Source organism: Malaclemys terrapin, chromosome 8, assembly GCF_027887155.1.
Source record: "Malaclemys terrapin pileata isolate rMalTer1 chromosome 8, rMalTer1.hap1, whole genome shotgun sequence".
NCBI lineage: Eukaryota > Metazoa > Chordata > Testudines > Emydidae > Malaclemys > Malaclemys terrapin.
Window position 1 is genome coordinate 106218102 of NC_071512.1, and position 19366 is coordinate 106237467.

At 43.9% G+C, this 19366-nt stretch overlaps 1 protein-coding gene across 6 annotated transcripts in view; it reads right to left on the bottom strand.

Moving 5' to 3' along the window:
* Window positions 1–11301: 11301 nt before the first annotated feature.
* Window positions 11302–19366, bottom strand: part of MAST2 (microtubule associated serine/threonine kinase 2) — a 344273-nt gene continuing 336208 nt past the window's right edge. For all 6 annotated transcript variants that reach the window (XM_054036560.1, XM_054036559.1, XM_054036565.1 and 3 more), the window contains 3 exons: window positions 18612–18748; window positions 18210–18397; window positions 11302–17557 (listed from right to left, as the gene is read on the bottom strand). In XM_054036560.1, the coding sequence (XP_053892535.1) occupies window positions 15480–17557; window positions 18210–18397; window positions 18612–18748 (2403 nt within the window). In that variant the 3' untranslated portion in view covers window positions 11302–15479. The remainder of the gene's footprint in view (window positions 17558–18209; window positions 18398–18611; window positions 18749–19366) is intronic.

Sequence of the window (19366 nt, forward strand, 5' to 3'; positions counted from 1 at the left end):
AATCCCACACCGATTCCAAAACTATTCTGCGCACCCATGGACTATAGCAGTCAATGTCTCCGAGCGGCAGCTCACCCCCATGCCACAACATTGAAGGTCCAGTTGCATTCCACACGAACGCAGAAGAGAACGTGCAGATAGCCCTGGGCCCTCGCAAAACATCCCATGATTTATCAAACACCCGGGAATTAAGGAGGAAAATACATCATTGCTTGCCCACTTAAATGTCCCGAGAGATGTCTGCACGGTAGGAGAATTTATGGTGGCTGCCAGAGTTCAGATATGGTTCAGGTGCCCCTCCCGATCAGAGTAAAACCACTGGGAGATGCATAAAGGATCCAATCAGTTCTAAAAGCTGCCAAGAAAGCTCTCCAGTGTAAGTTTGCAAAATAATACCCCAATGTATCCTCCTCCCCTGCATCAGAGTCATTCTCCTACCCGATGAGTGAACAGGACTTCCGACTGGGAGAGCACCAGCACTGTCTGGAAAGGGCAGTTCCTCCTTTTCATCCATCTAGGAATTTATGCCCTGCTCTTCCCCATGGCCTCTGAGGGCCTGTCAAGCGCGACTCAGCCCCGGAAAAACGGCACTGTAGAGCTCAGTGTTTGCAGTCTCTCAGTGTCTCTACATCAAATGTGCTCAATTTACATATAAACAGATGTGTTTTTCTAACTGCTTCCTCTGCAAGCTCAGCCGGGGATCTGAGAGTCATGCTGGGTCCCTTCTTTCTCAAGTATCACCACCTGACTCCTATGCAAGTCCATTGCCTTCGGGAGCATTGAGGACACAATCCGGCCGCTCCACTGAACTTGGTTATTCTTTCTGTTGAGGTGTGAGCCAGGATAGACTCCAGCTCCCTCCCCCAGAGTTGGGCTAATAGGGGTCACAGATGGCAAAATCTTATTTTTCCCTCCAGAGTGAGCCCAGATGAGTCTAAACACATCCAGGGAGCTGATTTGGGGAACATTTTAAGAATTCCCTCAACCTCCAGACACATAGTCCACTTTAACCCTAACAGCTGCTGCTCCAGAGAGTGACATACCGAGCCCCAGCCCTTTCTTGTGGATGGAGCCAAGAGTAAGACGTGGTGTTTGTGATGCTGGCTGACCAGGTGCCAGTTCTTGCCAAGGCCTCAGCTGAGCACTGACAAATGCATTGCTGGAAACCAATCCAGCTCACCTGTGGGACTGTGCTTAGACTTTAGGTAATGTTTGTAAATTGTGAGGTGTACTAATCCTATTGATAATGTCTATATCCCAGGCCATAAGGTAATGCTTAAGTGTTTGTGCTATAGCTGTAAAATGTTTGTTTTGAACTATGTAACTCCCCAACCTAGGGGAAAAAAAACTTCACCTAGTATAAAATGCTAAATCCCTGTGAAAGGTATTACCTCTTGCCCATCAGGAAGGACTATCAAAACAAAGTGGGCCATTGTGGGACATTACAATACAAAGATTTTGCTAACAGCCCCTGCACAAGCTACGTGCAAAAGGCTCATCCCATCAGCTTGAATTCTGGAAGCAGGAAATAAAGATATCTGGTATGAACATTTTCCATCTTTTTGATTGTTTGGACTCTCACAGGGCTGGAGCTATGAAACAGAAGCAGAGATCCCCAGGGTCAACCTGGGTTAGCCCTAAAAGACATTCAGTGCTGACAGATTATAGCAACTCTGTCACCATTTGGAACTATAGAGTGTAACTCATTTGTGTACAGATGTTGCCTGCTTTAATCTATACATAACTCATTTCTTTTTCCTAGTTAATGAATCCTTAGTTAGTTTACTATAGGATAGGCTAACAAGCATTGTCTTTGGTGTGAGATCTGAGGTAGAGATTGGCCTAGGATAAGTGACTGGTCTCCTAGGATTAGAAGTAGCCTGAATCTTTTGTGACCTTTGGTGTAAAGTAATCAGCTACACTTCGACCAGCTTGCCTGGGTGGCAAGATAGACTGGAATGCCCGAGGGGACTGTCTGCGACTCCATGGTAAGACTTGTACGTGCTTCAGGAGTTCACATTTGTTACTGGGTTGGTGAAATCTAATTGTAGAACATACAACACCTTTGGGGTCTCTGTCCTGAGGTTGGCACTCACGGTTGTGAACCACTCCAGACAGCGTGACAGTGTTCATAAGACTCCTATACTGAGAGACTAGGAATCACAAGGCCAGGGAGCGGTTGACTGGATTTTGGAAACCAAATGTTGAGGCGATACAGCCTCTGCAGAATCACCAATCTCTGACCGATACATCGTTCGTTTGGCTTGGAACAGGGCTAAAGGAGGCAGAATCAGAAGACACATTTATTTCTGTGGTACTGTAATGCTGTGAATGGTCAGACAAGCTCACATTGTGAAGCAATGGGGATTTGTATCTATATTTGTTTATTTCTGGTATTAGTGTGGCCCCATCACCGTAGTCTCTGGGTGCCACACAATCTTCAGTGCATTTATCCTCACACACCCCTGTGAGGCAGAGCCGTTATCCCCATTGAACAGAGGGGGAACGAATGCGCAGAGACACTAAGTGACTTGCCCAAGGTTGCACAGGCAGATTGTGGCGGAACGGAGAACTGAGCCCAGGTCTCCCAAGTCCTATGCTAGTGCCCTAACCACTGGACCTTTCGTGCCCATTTACTGCTGCTGTACAGAATAACGATGTCACCTGGCCGGTGCTCTGCGGAAAGCAACTCAAGTTCTCCACAGCGCTCCATCCATGTGCTGTGAAACCTGGTCACGGGTCGGAGGCGGATCAGGGTCACTCTGGAGCACCCCCAGCAGATATTCACAGCGGATTGCGGAGAAATGTTGGTGGAACCCCCCTCCTCCACCCCGTGGGCAGCTCTGTCCCATGCTAGTGGTGACTGGGCCCTATAGAGGTGGATGCAGCTGCTCCAGCTTTGGCTCTTCCAGCCCCAGCCCCAGCGACTCAAGCGTTAAGCTCCAGAGATCCCAAATTCAATCCCCACTATTGATGACCCATTAGCAGTGCCTTCTCCTGTTAAAATCTCTCCAGCCTGCTTTATGGCTCTTGCCTCAATCTCGGCTACTTCTGCTTGTCTAGCATTGGTGGATTCTCTGGCCCTTCCTCCAGGCTCATCGCTGCTGATGAGAGAGCCTTCTTCGGCACAGCTGCTGCTGTCTGGATCAGCCCTTCCACACCTTGGCGTATGGCTCTCGATTTCTCTTCCCCTTTGGCGTTGCTTTGATATGTGCCATACAATGGCTTGACAGGAGTTTTCTGTAACTCATGCCCCATGCTGCCCTGCTGTCATATATACAAAGGTATTTCTATGGTGCTGCTCCTCATCAGGGAAACAGAACTTCTAATTAAATAGTGTAGTATTACCTCTGTAAGGCATTTGCCGGCATACAGTTTGGATGTCATCAAAATAACAAGGAATTCGGTGGCACCTTAAAGACTAACAGATTTATTTGGGCATAAGCTTTCGGGGGTAAAAAATCCCACTTCTTCAGATGCAACGGCTACCCCGATACTTGACACAATGTCATCCGTTATTTTGAACTGCATCAGTGGCAACATGTAGACTGCGGAGGTGGGAGAAGAATAATCAACCCAGTCCTGGAAGTTTGTGGTAGAGCCCACACCTGAACCAAGATCTCGTGTGCCTTATCCACAAATGCATTCTTTGCATATCTCATGTGCATACACTCCCCTGTAGCAGTGAGGGAAGTATCAGCAGAGTTGAATAGAGAAGACTAAAGAGATCTGTGCAAAGAACTGCATTCAGGAAGCCATTTTTGCAGGGTCCAAGAACAGTTTTATTGGTCCTACAAGATCCAGGACTAATGCTACATATTCTTGAGTGCCATCTACTGGTGCCTTATCTATTCAAATGGACAGAGACATCTCCCATGTATAGATCCCTCTCATAACATGGGCTGGCGCTAGTCACCAAAGGGCTCGGTCATAAACTGTGCGCTGCTCCAGCTCACCCCAGAGATGAGCCCACTGCTCTTGCTGCCGGAGACAGCACCAGCATCTAACAGAGTTGCTGGACAGAGCTCCATCGTCAGGTGCAAGGGCCGTTACAGCCGGAGCTTGTTGTCACACACACCCCCCAAGGCTGCTGAAGGAGATCAAGGAGGGGTTTCTCGGTCTGCTGGGAACACACAGATTAGAGCTGGAAACCTTGTTCTTCTGACAGGGACAAGACGAAGGAACAATACCGTGCATCCAGGCTCCTTGCTAAGACTGGGCAGGGAAGAAGTTGGCCCCAGTCATGAGGCCACGGGTGGAAAATGCGGAGCCAGTCGTCTTGATAAAGCAACAAATCACCACAGTGGTGACTTGGAGCCTGAAAATATTTCCTCCCCATCCCCAGGCAGCAGGGGACAGGCAGCAACGGGAGACGTGTGGGCTACACGGGGAGCCAAGGAAGTGGCAGAGGAAAGAGCAATAGCAGGAAACAAACGACTTTGCAAGCAGATGCCAGGTGCTGCTTGGCCAGGAACTCTCAAGCAGAAAACACAGCTCCTCAAAAGGAGCAGCAGTCGAGTGAGAAGGAGCGCTCTATTCACAGCCAGGCGTGCTGCCTGTCAGAGGTCCGGTCCCCCCTCCCAACCCGCCTGCCTGATAACCTTTCTCCCTTCCCTTTATTTCGCCACAGCACCGAAATAGCTGCTCTCGGAAGGCTTCTTTTCCTCCCCAGGGCCTTTTTATCTCCAGGAAACAGAGGGACAATGCAAAACAAGAAACATTTCATATTTGAAACCAACCAACCAAACATAAAGCAGAACAAAACTGCTTCTTCCTGGTGCCGCTGGCAGGTCAGAGAGTTATCACGAGCCCCAAGTCCAGATTTGCCAATAAACATTTTTCTGATCCAGCCTCTTTCCAAACCAAACAAGAATTTGCACATGACAATCTAATTCAAAGAGACCTACCCCCTTTTATAATAGAGAGAACCTAGCGCTTAGCACTTGGGGTTGCTGGGTAACAACCTGTATTCAAATCCTGATGGAAAAAATCCACATGCTGCTCTTTGAATAGTGGCTGCTGCATAGACAGAGGCTGATTTGAATCACACTCCGGTAAATCCACAAGAACTCCACTAACTTCAGCAGAAACATGCCTGACTTACACTGTGAGAAAAGCAATCTGGAATCTGTCTCTGGCTGGGTATAAATGCTGTTAAGACCGAGTAATAGGAAATAGGGGGACTGGGGCACTTAAGAGGCCACTTCTTGGCCTTTAGCTTGTTCTCGGTGCTATATTCATAATTTTCCTAAAGCCCATTTGAACCCAAGTGTTTGGTTTTCTTTAATAGACTGATGAACATGGTACCACTCTAGCCATTCAGACAGCCCTAACAGAAGATGTGTAAGAGACATTTGAATCTCTCAGAACAGAACAGCTACTGCAGTAGTACGACTCCATAGCTCGGGGCTGAATAATAACTGCACCTTGCCTTAAATCAGTGGAAAGCCAACACTGTCTACATTGCTCAAGCCACAGAGCTGGGCCATGGGCTTGGTTATTAACTGGTGCCAGGCTTCAGGAGCGTAAGCCGGACTGGAGTAGGATTTACCTCCCGTTCTCTGTGGAATGGGCAGGCAGCAAGATGCTCAAAGACCACTGGGGTTTTGGGGTTAGCACGCAGCGAGAAATGTCACCCACATACCTCACTCCATGCATTGGCAAGAACGTCAAAGGCATTGGGTGTATTCCGGAAGTCAGTGTAGGCAACTCCCTCCCGATCGCTATGGCCTGTTTGCAGAGCATTCAGTCTTATTACTGTGTCCAGTGAAAGCAGTAAGGTCCAGGAAGGTAAAACTTCCCAGGGCGTGTAACACATTAGGGAAGGTTTCTCTTGGCACAGTGCATTGGATTGTGCGTAATGGGGGATCTTTTAACCTGCACTAAGACCAGAACTCACTGTAAACAAGCAAGGCGCCAACTACCAGGGGCGTCTGGTTTGGGAGTCAAGGATCGCCCCCCTCATTCTGGTTCAGCAGCTGGGAGTGGGGTCTGGCAGCAAGCGGCTTCCTCCCCCTCACATGAACCTGCTGCTGAAAGATGGAGCCGGCCTGTGTGTAGCATAGGCCACAGGGCCCCCACGTGGCTATTTGCTTTGCCTGCACTGAAGGCCAGTTTTACCTGTTCATTGAATGAGATGCAAACCGGGACCCACTTTGGCTAGTGGGTAGCTGTCCTGGGGGGCAGCAGCAGTGCCACAGGTATCAACCACACACTTTCCTTAAAGAGTTACCCTGCTGGGACCAGTTCAAAACTCTGCTGCCACCAGCCTCATGGAAGGTGGGCCTTGCTCACTACAGAGTCTGGTATAACAGCACCACTTACCGGGCACAGAATGTCAGGCTACCTGTGATTAATCCTTTAGCCCTTACAAGTCTTCCCCCAACACTGGCCATCGATTTGCTGTCAGGAAAGGTGCAGACTCCAGACAGACGTCCTGTGCGGGTGTCTCCTTACAAGCATGGAGCATTTCTGGGCCCCTCTCTCCGTGTGACATTTCCATCTATCAGAGAGACAGTGATTGAAGCTGCGAAGCCAGCTCCGTTCCAGAGTTGCAACAGGGGCTGTGGAGATGCAGGGAAACTCCATGTGCTGCTAGGTAGTACAAATTCATCTCCATTAACCTTGTCCCAGCCCTGGGGACACTTTGAAAAGGCAGAAGATAAATATCTTGCATTTCACCTTTTTTTATTATTATTATTAAACAAGCTGGGCTAGGAAGTCCAGGACAAAAAGTTCTGTGAGGGCAGCAAATGTATGAGCTGAAAATTAATCAGGTTAGATTCTTCACTTACGGATCAGCCAGGACTGTACTAGAATTAGTACCATGCCAGGACTGTACTACAGACTGATGGGAATGGCTGCTCCTATAGAAAACAGCCTAATTCACTACACAGCTCTGATTGATTCTCTGGTCCCCATGATCCACGCCGTAGTATACACTGAATGAGGCAGGGGACCCTGTGCAAAGAACAGTATGTGATCACCTATTTAAAGACTGGATCATAGATTTTAGGGTCAGAAGGGACCATTATGATCATCTACTGTGATCTCCTGCATAACAGGCCCGAGAACCCATAATTTCTGGATGAGCCACAGCATTACTTTTAGAACGATATCCACTCTTGATTTGAAGACTTAAGTGTTGGAGACTTCACCATGTCCCTGTGTAAATTGTACCAATGGTTAATTATCCTCATTGTTAAAAATGTATGCCTTATTTCAAGTCTGAATTTGTCTAGTTTTGGTGTCCAACCACTGGATCTTACATCTTTTTCTGTTACACTGACGAGCCATTTACGATCAGAAATGTATACCTCATGTAGTTATTTGTAGACAGTGACTGAGTCACCTCTTAGCCTACTTTTCGATCAATTAAATAGATTGACTGTCTTTAGTCTCTCACTATAAGGCATGTTTTCCAGACCTTAAACCATTCTTGTATCATAATACTTGTGAACAAGGCAGCTGAAATAAGTTTGCATGGAAAACCTCTGGCATTTCTTGCATTTTGACTGCTTGACTTTGCAACCTTAACTTTCTTTTAATGTAGTCTTTTCGTATGTAATTCATCTACAAACTAGTACTAATGCAACACAGGGGAATACAAAGCATGCAGAAGCCAGAACATTCCAAAACTGAATGCTGCGGCAACAGCCTTAACCCAGCTGTGATGCAACATCCTATGTTTTTTATGCTATGCATGAATAGTGTCCAGTTTCCAGGTAACAAGGAAAACAGAACTATAAAGTACTATCTATGTACTGAGTTAATGCGACTGAGTTAACCGCCTAGGAGCTACTTTAGCTTTCAGAATTTTCTGACTCTTGATTGTTTGAGGTTAAATTCTTAATGTTAATGCAAGGTACCTTGTGGCATTGACCTTTTCTTTAAGAAACAAACAAACAGAGAATCAAGATCCATTTAGCTTGCAGAACTTACAAGCTCCCATCATCCTGACCTTTAGAACAAGTCGGTCCAAGTGCAAGTTCTGTTGGCTTGAACAACGGATTATATTAAGAGTGGTTGCAGGTTTTCACTCTGGGTAGATTTCAAGTCAATGCGAGCAGTGACGTGCTGTCTGTGTATGCAGGGCATGCATTGCATGCTCCAGGAGCAGCTGTACCAGTGCGATGATTCCGTCCGGCCCCCAAACATGCATTGAGCACGACATTTTGCAGGTGTCGTGCATGGCAGGCAGCTACGATTCTACCTATTCACCTCACTGACAGCCTTTTGCCTGGCATGAATATCTCTGGAGAACACCTGAGAGCACAGAATGCAGAATTCCACCCTCTTTAAAAAAAAAAAAAAAAGCAATAAAAATGATTAAACAAAATGGTATCAGATAGCCACACTATTTCTTTGTTCTTTTGACTTGCCTTTATTTTGCATTTGAAAGGAACATAGCCCACCTTGTGTACAGAAGTTAATAGGAGAGATGGAAGCTGCACTATCAAACTCTGGGGGTGGCAAACGGTCACTTTTTCCGAATGATGGCCATTTGCAGAGCAGGGCTAATCAGAATTAAAACAATTAGCTTAATATATGTATGTTTCACAGGATTGGGAGGAATAGGACTGGTCTATATGTTGGTAAGCAGCAGTGATGCAAGAGAAAATATAAAGGACAGTGTGGTTCAACTGTATTTAACAGAAAGTTGGTTTTAATGGTTTACCAGAGTATGGAAGAAATTATTACATGCTTTGCTTTTTGAATTTTCTTCTTCCAGTTCCACTGATGCACTAATTGCCTTGCTGCTGTGAGCCGTGGTGTCATTTTTTCATGTGTGTACATCAATAAGGACATACACCAGGTGTGTGGAATAGCACTGCAGACGTCAGATGAAATCCTGGCCTCAATTAAGGGCAAGTCTACAAAATTAAGTCAACCTAAGTTACGTCGACGTTCAGCCACCAGAGTAATTTAATTGGTTTTACACGTCCGCACTACGCTCCCTGAGTTGGTGGTGTGCGTCTTCATCAGGAGCGCTTGCACTGATTTAACTGTCAGCGTGGGGCATTGTGAGATGGTTTCTGAAAGGCAGGAAGAGTCGATGTAAGCAATGCAGTGTCTACACTGACACTGTGTCGACCTAACTACATCAACTTAAGTGCTGCGCCTCTCACGGAGGTGAAGCTATTAAATTGGTGAAGCGGCCGAGTTACATCGGTGGGGGCTACATTTTAGCATAGACGCTTACAGAATTAGGTTGACTATACTGCCTTACATTGACCTCTCTCTAGTGTAGACCAGGCCTAAGTCACTGGCAAACCTCCTATTGATGTCAGTGAGCTCAGGACTTCACCCTTGGTACATTAAGCAACAATTGCTCAGGAATGAGGAAGAAGGTCGTACACGAGCGAGTGCTGAGAGAATGCAGAATTGGTCACCGCTACGCTTGACTGATGCGGCAACCCACGGTGTCTGACACCATCAGGTGGTCAAGGGACATCTACATGGAACACATGACTGGACATCAGCAATACCAGGAGGGATGAGCTGGAGTGCCGATGAGAAGCGCAGTCAGGAAAGTAACAAATACTTTCCTCATGGATTGTATTTTCTAAATTAAAAAAAATTAATGGAGATATCCTATCTCCTAGAACTGGAAGGGACCTTGAAAGGTCATCGAGTCCAGCCCCCTGCCTCCACTAGCAGGACCAAATACTGATTTTGCCCCAGATCCCTAAGTGGCCCCCTCAAGGATTGAACTCACGACCCTGGGTTTAGCAGGCCAATGCTCAAACCACTGAGCTATCCCTCCCCCCCTTCTAAATGGACAACCAACCTAATTCTCAATTACCGAGGGACAATCTCCACTCATTGATACATTTTGCTTTCCACAACCAAATCTCTGTATAACTTTTCATGAGGGATGTACCCGAGTATTCAGATTCTAATATTTAAACTGTATTGTTAAATCTATTCACATAAATTTGGTCTATTGCTGATATGTACTCTATGTATCATATGACTTTTAAAAAACATAACTTGTGGATTTGTGGATAATTTAAGCACTACACCCAGATGTACAGACATTATTTTCTCAACCTATTATATCATTTTTTTAACGTTAGCTTTAATAACATTTTAAAATCTATTCTTATTGACCTCATTAATGGGAGCAAACAAAAGTGACCAGTGAGCTCAGCTCAGTCACAACAGATTTTAGAATTATGTCCATCCCTCCTAAAAGAAGTTAGGGGAGATCCTAAAGGCTACCCTGAAGGAGTGCACAGTTTCTAGGTCAAATACTGCAGTTTAGTGTTTTAGGACCATTTACTGCCAAAAAGGTTCAGAGTGCCGTACTGTGATATTTTATACTTCAGTGCCCCTATGGATAAAGTAAGTACAGAAGGGATGATCAAGTAATTTCTGCTCAGGATGCTAACCTCTCTGCCTTGTTACAATGGGTCATAGCACACCCTTGTGTCCTACCAATGCTTTAGCTCTTTGCTATGGCATCTACATCATCATTTCAGGCACAGCTTCCTCGAGCACATGCATACATTGTACACAACATTTATGGCGTTGTATATATGCACATGCACATGTATGTATATAATCGTTCAGTATAGGCTGTATAAAATATAGATGACATAATGAATGTTCTATTTGATTTTGTTCCAATGACTGGTTCTGTCCCACACTGTTGATCCGTGTCTGTATCAGGAGGGCTATGCCATGGCAGAAAGCGCCAGCTTCCTCTGAGCTTGAAGGCTCAGAGGTTATGGTGGTGAGCACCACCATCACAATGGCGAGGAGCTAGATTTTATTTTGATCTTTTTGTCAAAATACATTATGCTGGGTTACATGACCCCACACCCCTTTTCTTGTTTTGTTGCTTTTTGCCTTCTATTGTAGCTCAACTAAGAGTTTTATCCTTCCTTGTGTATCTCCTTATAAGCTCCAGTGATGGGAATGGTCTGAGCCCACCCAAGGGATTCTACACTAACCAGTCACTTAGGACAAGAATGAAGGATCTCAGTGGGGGAAGGCGAGTTTTGTGCAAAGGAGGAAACTTTTGGCTTATGCAGCCAACTGATCCAAGCAGAAAAAAAAAAAATCAGAGAAGAACTTGCAGAGAGCTTTGGATTTATCTTGATGTCACCAACTTGCTGTTACTTTGCAGCATCTCCTTATGCTGGGAGCTGGGGATTCAGTTGAGTATAAGAGCCTCAAAGCACACAATGAGGCTAAATAGACTTTTTAGTTGGCAGCATGAAATGCATGGCAATGCTGCCTGCGTCTTCTGTAGAAGATTTAAAATAGGAGACAGAAAATGAAGAAAAACGGGAGTTTGTATTTATGTAAAAAAATTTATTTTGGAGGAGGATTTAAACATCAACATGCAGGTACAACATGAATAAAAATTATTGCACCGCTATTATGTGGCAATTGTTCAAGTTTCTAAAAACACTTAAATTCCACATCTTCCTCTTATCTAGCCAAGTGCTGAGTAACACAGCTTGACACCAGAGCTCAGCTTCAAAGCCGCACTGACAGCCGCCTGGATATGATAATTGAACACAACGTAAACACACATGTCTGTCAAAATCTTCTACTAGAAGTACAGCATTATCCTTCACATCCAGCAAGAGAAAACCAGAGAAAAGACTTTATCCTCCCCGTGCAGGAAGAAAAAAAATCTAAATCACACCTTAATGCAGTGTGGATGTCAAGACCACAGGTCACGCCTTTTGCCCATCCCCCAACAAGCATTCTTAGGATACTGGATGCTAAAAGCCTCTGGCATTCAACCCCAGGAGTGGTGATTACAATGCTACAGTCTAATATTTACAATAAATATTCATTTTTCTTAGATGCTACAGTTAAAAGGCAAGAGGGAAGATAACACTGAAATGAAGCATTCTGCAGGAATGCATCGGCTGGGTATAGAGATAAAAAAGGATGACAAGGGTGGGAACAAATTATATATGGTAAATTCCAAAAACAAAATGACTAAAAGAAAACCAAACAACTCGCACCCAAACCCACAAACAAAATGAAAAAAACTCAGGAAAGTAACATGCTTAGATGGTTACGTGTCTGTCTGTCTGTCACACACACACACCCACACACCCACACTTTATCTCCCAATCTGTATAGCCAGAATGATACTCAGCTGCACTCTGAAAAACCATACTAACATACACCCCCCACCCACAGATATTCATTTCCAATGTCTCATCTCGCCCATCTCGAAGATGGGGGCAGAAGACTATTTCTTTAAGTTATGATTTTGTTTTTCAGCCAGACAGTGATAAATCTTGGCACATATCTGGTTCATCATCACAATTTTCCATGGAAATCTTCTCTCTGCTTTTCCCAAGAGCTTTGCTAAAACGTGCCAGAGTGACATCAGGTAACAGAGTGGGGCCTGTGCGTACTTGGCACCCTGGGTGACAGAAATTCCAATTGACAAGGGATAGGGACTGTGAGGCTGCACCAGGAATGGACCTTTTCCTGGTAACACCAGCCTACCTGGGCTTTCAAATGGTGGACTTTTAAACTTGAACCGATTGTTTTGCATCTGCTATACAGCCATCGGGGGGCTAAATATGCACCTTACACTTTCTTTGGCCAAAGCTGAAATGTGTCAGGCTCCTTCACAATCCTCCTCTGCTCAGCTGTGATTACTTAGGGAGCGATAAAACTGAAATTCACTGTAATAAATCTTATTTTCAAAGACAGGAGAGGCAAGCTGCTAAAGCACTGGTACTCTCCAGACTGTTGTAGTGTGCTATGCCTTCCGGGAGCTTCCCTGGTAAACTCCCAGACAAGTAGCTCTGACCCCCTCCATATCTCAGCAAACGGTCACAACGCTCTTAGTAGACTAGAATTGACAGACCATTTAGACACAGTGCTGTTTATTCACACACAAATTAAACTGCATTATTTTTCATGGGCAATTTGTCATCCACCCAACTGATGAGTCCCATGGGAGAGGGAAGATTCATTGCTTATTTTATATGTTCATACAAAGACCATTTGGGTTATATCTTAATATAAATTACCTCCCATGAGATCTAGGTGTGCTTTGTATATAACTCTGATACCCAAGCCAGACATTACATAGCACTCCCATTACAAGGCTATCCCCATGGTACAAGTTCATATCTTTGAAGTTATTAAATTTAATAGATTTTCCAAAAATTATTGGGCATTTCTTAGAGGATTAGTTTCTGACTACGCACATTTTATTTTAGTCTGTATTGCCAACTGGACCTTTCTTCTTGAAAACTTCTTAATGGATCAACCCACTGGGAAGAAGCCCCGTCAGATCAGTTATCATCAGCAAAACCTGCACTCACTATTGTCTTGAAATCAACACAGAATGACATGCTTATCAAAATAAAGAGTGCTTCGAGCGGTTGGTAATGAAGGACTCTGCTTGGGTGGTACAAAGGTCGCGGTTTACAATTACAAACCCATGTGCATCTGACTAGCTCATGCAGTCCAGTGCGAGGATCAAAGACATAGTATGTCTATCTTTAACACAGTCACTGCTGGAGCTATTTATGAATTGCTTGGGAGTGTTGATGCTTCTCTTAGTGCATTAAGAAGCCTGTGCATTCTTAACAGCTCTACAGTAAACGCGCACGCGCACACACACACACACACACTCTAACTAAACGGTTACTTGAATATAAAAAAAAAGAACCCCAAAACAAAAGTTGGTCCAAAAATGAAATCTCAGCATCCAAAATCAGTTACAAAATGAAATAAATGGTTACAGAGAAAAAGCCAGGTCAAGGAATTCAGAGATTCTTGGGATTTGTGCATCATGAATTAAATCAGGTTGAAAGAGAGATGGGAAAATTGTATTCCTATATAAAAGATACATTTAGGGAAAATAAGTAGAAATTCAAAGTGCACAAGAGGTTTTCATAATGGAAAAAAGCAGTAGAATGAAATTGGACCAATAGATGCGACTCTTTGTCTGGTGTACTGCTGCAAGTGCAGTCACCATTCAGAAATGTTCCGATCAAAGTACATCAATGCACGGGGTAACCAGCTATTGTAGGCTATCCACACACAGATATACTCAGACAAGGCTGGAGTGAAAGCCAAGAGCATTCTATGATGAATGATAGTAGCATTCTTTGACAGTAGGCTTTAGTTGGCTAGAGTAAGGAAATGGCTTACAATGCCAGAGATATGTTATACTACATATTTGTCAGCGTTTTATCCCAAAAATAATGTTATTCAGAACTGGTCACATTTAAAGCAAAGAAATGCTAGAACCCAGGAGATAATAGTAATTCTTAATGGAACCAGGTAAACTGAGCAGTGGACATGGTCTAGCTACCAAAGGTAAAATCTTGAAATACCATGTGTGTTGTTTTGAAGTCTGTTTGCAGCTCATCCACGTAACTTAATGAGTCAAAGGTAACACCACTTCATAGCACTCTCTGAGAAGAAAGGCAAATTCAGAACCCTTGCTGGGTTTCTCAAGCTCTGTTTCAGAACTGGCAGGAACACTTAAGCTCCCCTAGACGAACTACTTAGATCCATCCAAAGAGGGAGAGGTCTCCAATACCCATGAAGTTAATATTACTTGGGGCGTACTTGAAGGTGCTACAATTATCAGCATTATTATTTTAAAAACAACCATGTCCCTCCATGTGGGGTCACTATTTGTTGTGGATAAGGACAGACTAGAAAGGCAGGCAGCAAAGGGTGGGAGAAAACTCAATTAAAATGTTAAAAGATGGAGGAGAGAGGTGCCTTGCGTCCTGTAAAACAAAGTAAAAACAGATCATCCCAGCAAAACATGCTACAGATTGGAGACTTGCTTCCTTGAGCTTTCATTTGAGAAACAGGTTTTTAAAAAATAATGTTTAAAAAAAAAATATAGGACTGTTCCCTGCACCCCAGACTGACAATGTAGAGGGAATGAACTCTAAGATATGTGTGGGACTGGAGGATATGTAAAGTGACAGAGAAAAAGAGGATCTGGGTTGCACGGAAGAGGGCTTGAATGTGCAGGATAACCTATTAACAAGGTAATTTTTTTCTCCTTGCCATAGGGAAAACTGGCTTGTAAAATCTGAAAAATGTGGGAACGAGTGAATGCAATTTGAAAGAGAAAGTTGAAAAAGGGAGAGATTTTAATGTCAGCTGCCTATTTTTGCACAGAAAATTCTTTGGGATCTGAAATAAATGCAAAACTGGAGGGAAATGCACAGCACACCCCAAACTCAGGGCAAAATAAAGAGAAAAAAGTCAGCAAACTATTTCATAGCTCTGCTTTAAAGATACCCTGTTCCAAAGAGACCTCAAATGGCAAGCACACCGTGTACAAAAATAGAATTGCAAGGATGGAAAAAAATGCAAAAAGCAGTATGAAAAAACAACCCTCCCAAAAATAGATGTACACAGTTCTATTTCGTATTAGTGTATAATACAAAACTCAAGCATGCAGTCTATGTCTGAAGGTAGAATACTCGAGTGCACGTATTCCAGGGACTCTGCTATGTTTTCTTGACAACATTATCATGTGTCAACGGAAAGTCTTGTATTTTTAACTGACCTCCAGCCTCTTTGCTTTTTTCCTGCACCAGAGTCTCCTCTTTACAGAGCTTCAGACTGCCATGTGGCAGAGGAGATGCCCTAAGAATCTGTCTTCCAGGGGTATGTGGAAGATCTTTCGATGGAGAAGTTTTCCTGTTATCCCCCAAGGCTTCAAGTGCTTTAGAACCGCCAAAACCTGGCTTTTGTTTTGCTGTCAGAGAACATGCTGGCTCCCCAGACTTTGCTGGACTTGTTGACTCTGTGTAGGATGCACAGGTTGTAGTAAGATTGTCTCTGCTAAGAGGTTTTGCTCTTTCTTGATCTAATCCCACCTTTAACGTTTCCTGCCTTCTTTGTTGTGAATCTCTCTTACAGGACAGGTCCATTTGCGGGGACTCTCTATCAGTTTCCGGCTTTCTAGTACCCAACACATCAAGCTTCGTTGGGCCCAACACACTTTGAGCTACAGTTTCTAACTGAGACACCGAAAGGGCCTTTTCACCGGAACTTGAGACATGGGGAGTTGAGGGTGCAGCACCTGTTGCATTACTTGGGCTAATTTTCCTAGCATTTAATTGATTCTTGTCTTGTGAAGAGCCCTCTGCATGGCACGAGCTTTGCTGTTTTTCAGCAGTAGGACTTTTTGGAGATGTTTCATTTATATTTGCCAGATGTTGAAATCTGTTGCTTTGTTCTGTAGACTGAAGTTCTTGTTTGTGATCTGTTTCTCTGCAGTCCGTTTGGCTTATTGATAGAGGAGAATTTATACCTGCTGTGCAACAAGAAGAAAGTGCTAGTGAAGGGTCAGGATCTTGCTTTTTTTGACTGATTTCTGTTAACACAGACTCCTTTGGTGCATCTTTACCATGTGACACCCCTGAAGAGTGGCTTTGCTCAAACTGAAGGAATCCCACAGGTGGGCACTTTGCATCTTCTATGCAATCTATACTTTTCCCCCCAGTGCATTTGATGCTCGCATAAGAGGCATCTTCTTGACTAATGTGCTCAAAGGGTTTGCTTTCTGACAATTTATGCTCTTCTGCTGTTGTTCCTGATCCTGGCAGTGGCTTTTCATATTTTCCAGATTCTCCTGGAGACGTTCTGGTAAGAATCTCTGACTCTGACTGGGGTATGCTAATTTGCAGTGCCTCTGAGACAGCTGTAGGTGGCTGCTTAGTTACCTTCTGCAAGTCTGCTGTACCTTTTGGATCATCGGTTAGAAAAGCATCGTCCTCCATATTGTCTTTGCTTTCCAGTTTAGAAGAAAACTTATTATCATCATTAAAAGAGTTGGAGCCCTGTTCTCCTCTGGAGGGTTGCCTCTCCAATCTTCTCCCATCTTGACTATCCTCTGAACCATCATCTGTTTCATCTTCAGAGGAATCTACTTCCCTAATGGCCTCCTGCTTTTGTAGTGACTCTCTCCTCTCTACTCTGTCTTGTCGAATAGCACCTAGCTTCCTGGAAGATGGCTTTTGCAGCGTCCCTTTTTCCGCTAGCCCAACTTTACCTCCTGTTGCTTCATTCACGGACTCCTGTAAACTTTGGAGACTAGGATCCCTTTGTAGCATCTCCTTCTTAAATTCAGAGTGGGAGATATCCAAGCTATGTTTGCGAGAGGAAGCCAGCTTCTTTTCGGAGGACAGCGAGGCAGCCAGTTTCTCAGCTGACTGGACTCTCTTCAGCAAAGGAGACCTGGGGGGCTCAGCGCTTTTGGGTCTGGAGATCTGTCTTACCAGAGGTGGGGAGGAATGTAATTTTACAGGAAAGGACTGAATAATACTGGAGCTGCCTACTGAATGCCCTGGCAAAGGAGAAGGTGAACGCTGCGGCGATGTGGACTGTGGGGTTGGTGAGGGAGTGTGAGCTAGTGGTGAGAGAGGGATGTTTCCCGCAGATTTACGCCTCGGAGATCTATACTGCCGTTGAAGCTTTGGGGCTAGTCCATGTAAAGAACTAGGTCGGATGTGTCCAGAGCTGGCTGGAGAGTTGGGAACACTGGAACTGGGGGAGCTGCTCTGGGAAGAATTTCCACCAACTTAAAAAAAAAAGAAAAAAAAGAGAAAAGAAAAAAGAGAAAGGGATTTTTTTTGTTAACTGTGTTTTATAGTTAAAAACATTCATGCTATGCTTGTACAATGGTAAGAAGAGCTGTTTGTCACATTACCCCAAGGTATTATAGTAAAGATACTACAAGGTGGCATACCATTGTTTCCAGTAGAGCTACTATGTGATTGTCACATAATCAGTATCAGAAAATACTACAGGGTATTTCCCAGAAACTCAGTGAGAAAACATTCTGTTACTATCATATTAAACCATATGTATATAAAACCATGCATTTTATTGTTATTGTCAGCATGCAAGTTCCTTAAAATTCTCTGTCTACTGCCGAAATTTCTCTTATGTATTATTTAAAAAAAAAAATGCAAAATACTGTGGAAAGATCATAACTTACACCACACATTTGCACTGCTAAAAGATCCACCCACATACATAATGAACAAAGACTGACCTTTTTCATGATTAAACTTTTATCTACCCACAGCAAAATAAGACATACATAGCAATTGCTGGTTTGAAGTTCAAATAAATGTAAACTCAATATTTGGTTTAGTGTCTGTTTTGTATTTTCCTTTAAAAATGAAGCATTTAAAAATGAAAATCCCCCCTATAAACAGTTCTTTTACCTGAATGTACGGACTCGGGAGTAGATCTGTAGCTCTGCGTAGGTGACCGAGGGGACAGGTTGTGGGTTGGAGAACCGGGAACACTTTCTCCAGAAGACAGCGAGCGGTTAAGTGAAGATAAACTACGGCTGGTGTGCAGAAATGATGCCTGCTTTGTGATCTTCCTGAACAAAGAACTCTTCTTCTTACTGGGGAGATGAACTAAAAGTTACTCATTTGTCAAACCACAAGATCTATTTACACTTACAGGCACATCTCCCTCACTCAGTGTAGACGCATGAGGTAAGTAACAATGTGTGCTGACATAAACTTATTACACGGAAATTGCTTGACAAGGTCTACCTACCTTGGGAGCATTTAATTTTCACAGATTTTTTTTTTTTTTTTTTAAATCAAGCTCACCTTTCCTGCCCATCTTTAGTTTTGCTTTTCTTGTTCCTTCGAGCCATCTTGGATTTGTAGCTGGGCTTCCGAGCTGGCCCAATTTTGATTGATGTGTTCTCAAATGGGGAAGTAGAGATAGATACCTTATTTCCACTCTGTCGGATACAAGAGATGGCAGTTGTATAGAATAAGATTGCTTTCAGCAGTTCTAGGTGTTGAGCAAGTGGATTGCTAATTTATCACAAGATGACATGTCTTACTCCTTTGACTAATCCCCTTTTCCTCTTTGAGTCTTCATCTAGAGCGGTAATATGGACTCTTTAGTCAGGCTTTCACAACAGATTAAATCTTAGTTTCCTAGCTAACTGGTACAGCTGCACAGAGTAGAAGCTGCACGGGCTTTGACCTCTCTTACTGAGATCCTGAATGCCTCAACTTATGCTTTGTAAGGCACCAAGATATCATGGTGATGGTGCCAATACATACTACCAATGAGAACTACAACAATCTTCCTTCTAGAAATTCAGACAAAGCAGCATTCTTTGGCACCCAAACCTGTTCCCTACTTATGTGCCTGACCCTTTCTTCATGCTGACAGATTGACAGATATCCTGAGATGCATCAGGCATCCATCAGCATGAATCTACACTGATGGTGTCTAAAAGCACTAGCCTGGTCCCCTCAACTCGTATAAGAAAAATACCTCATTTCTTTCATGTGTGCAAACCCTACCAAAGGCCTGTCTTTTGGAACTGTTAAAGAGTTTATTTTAT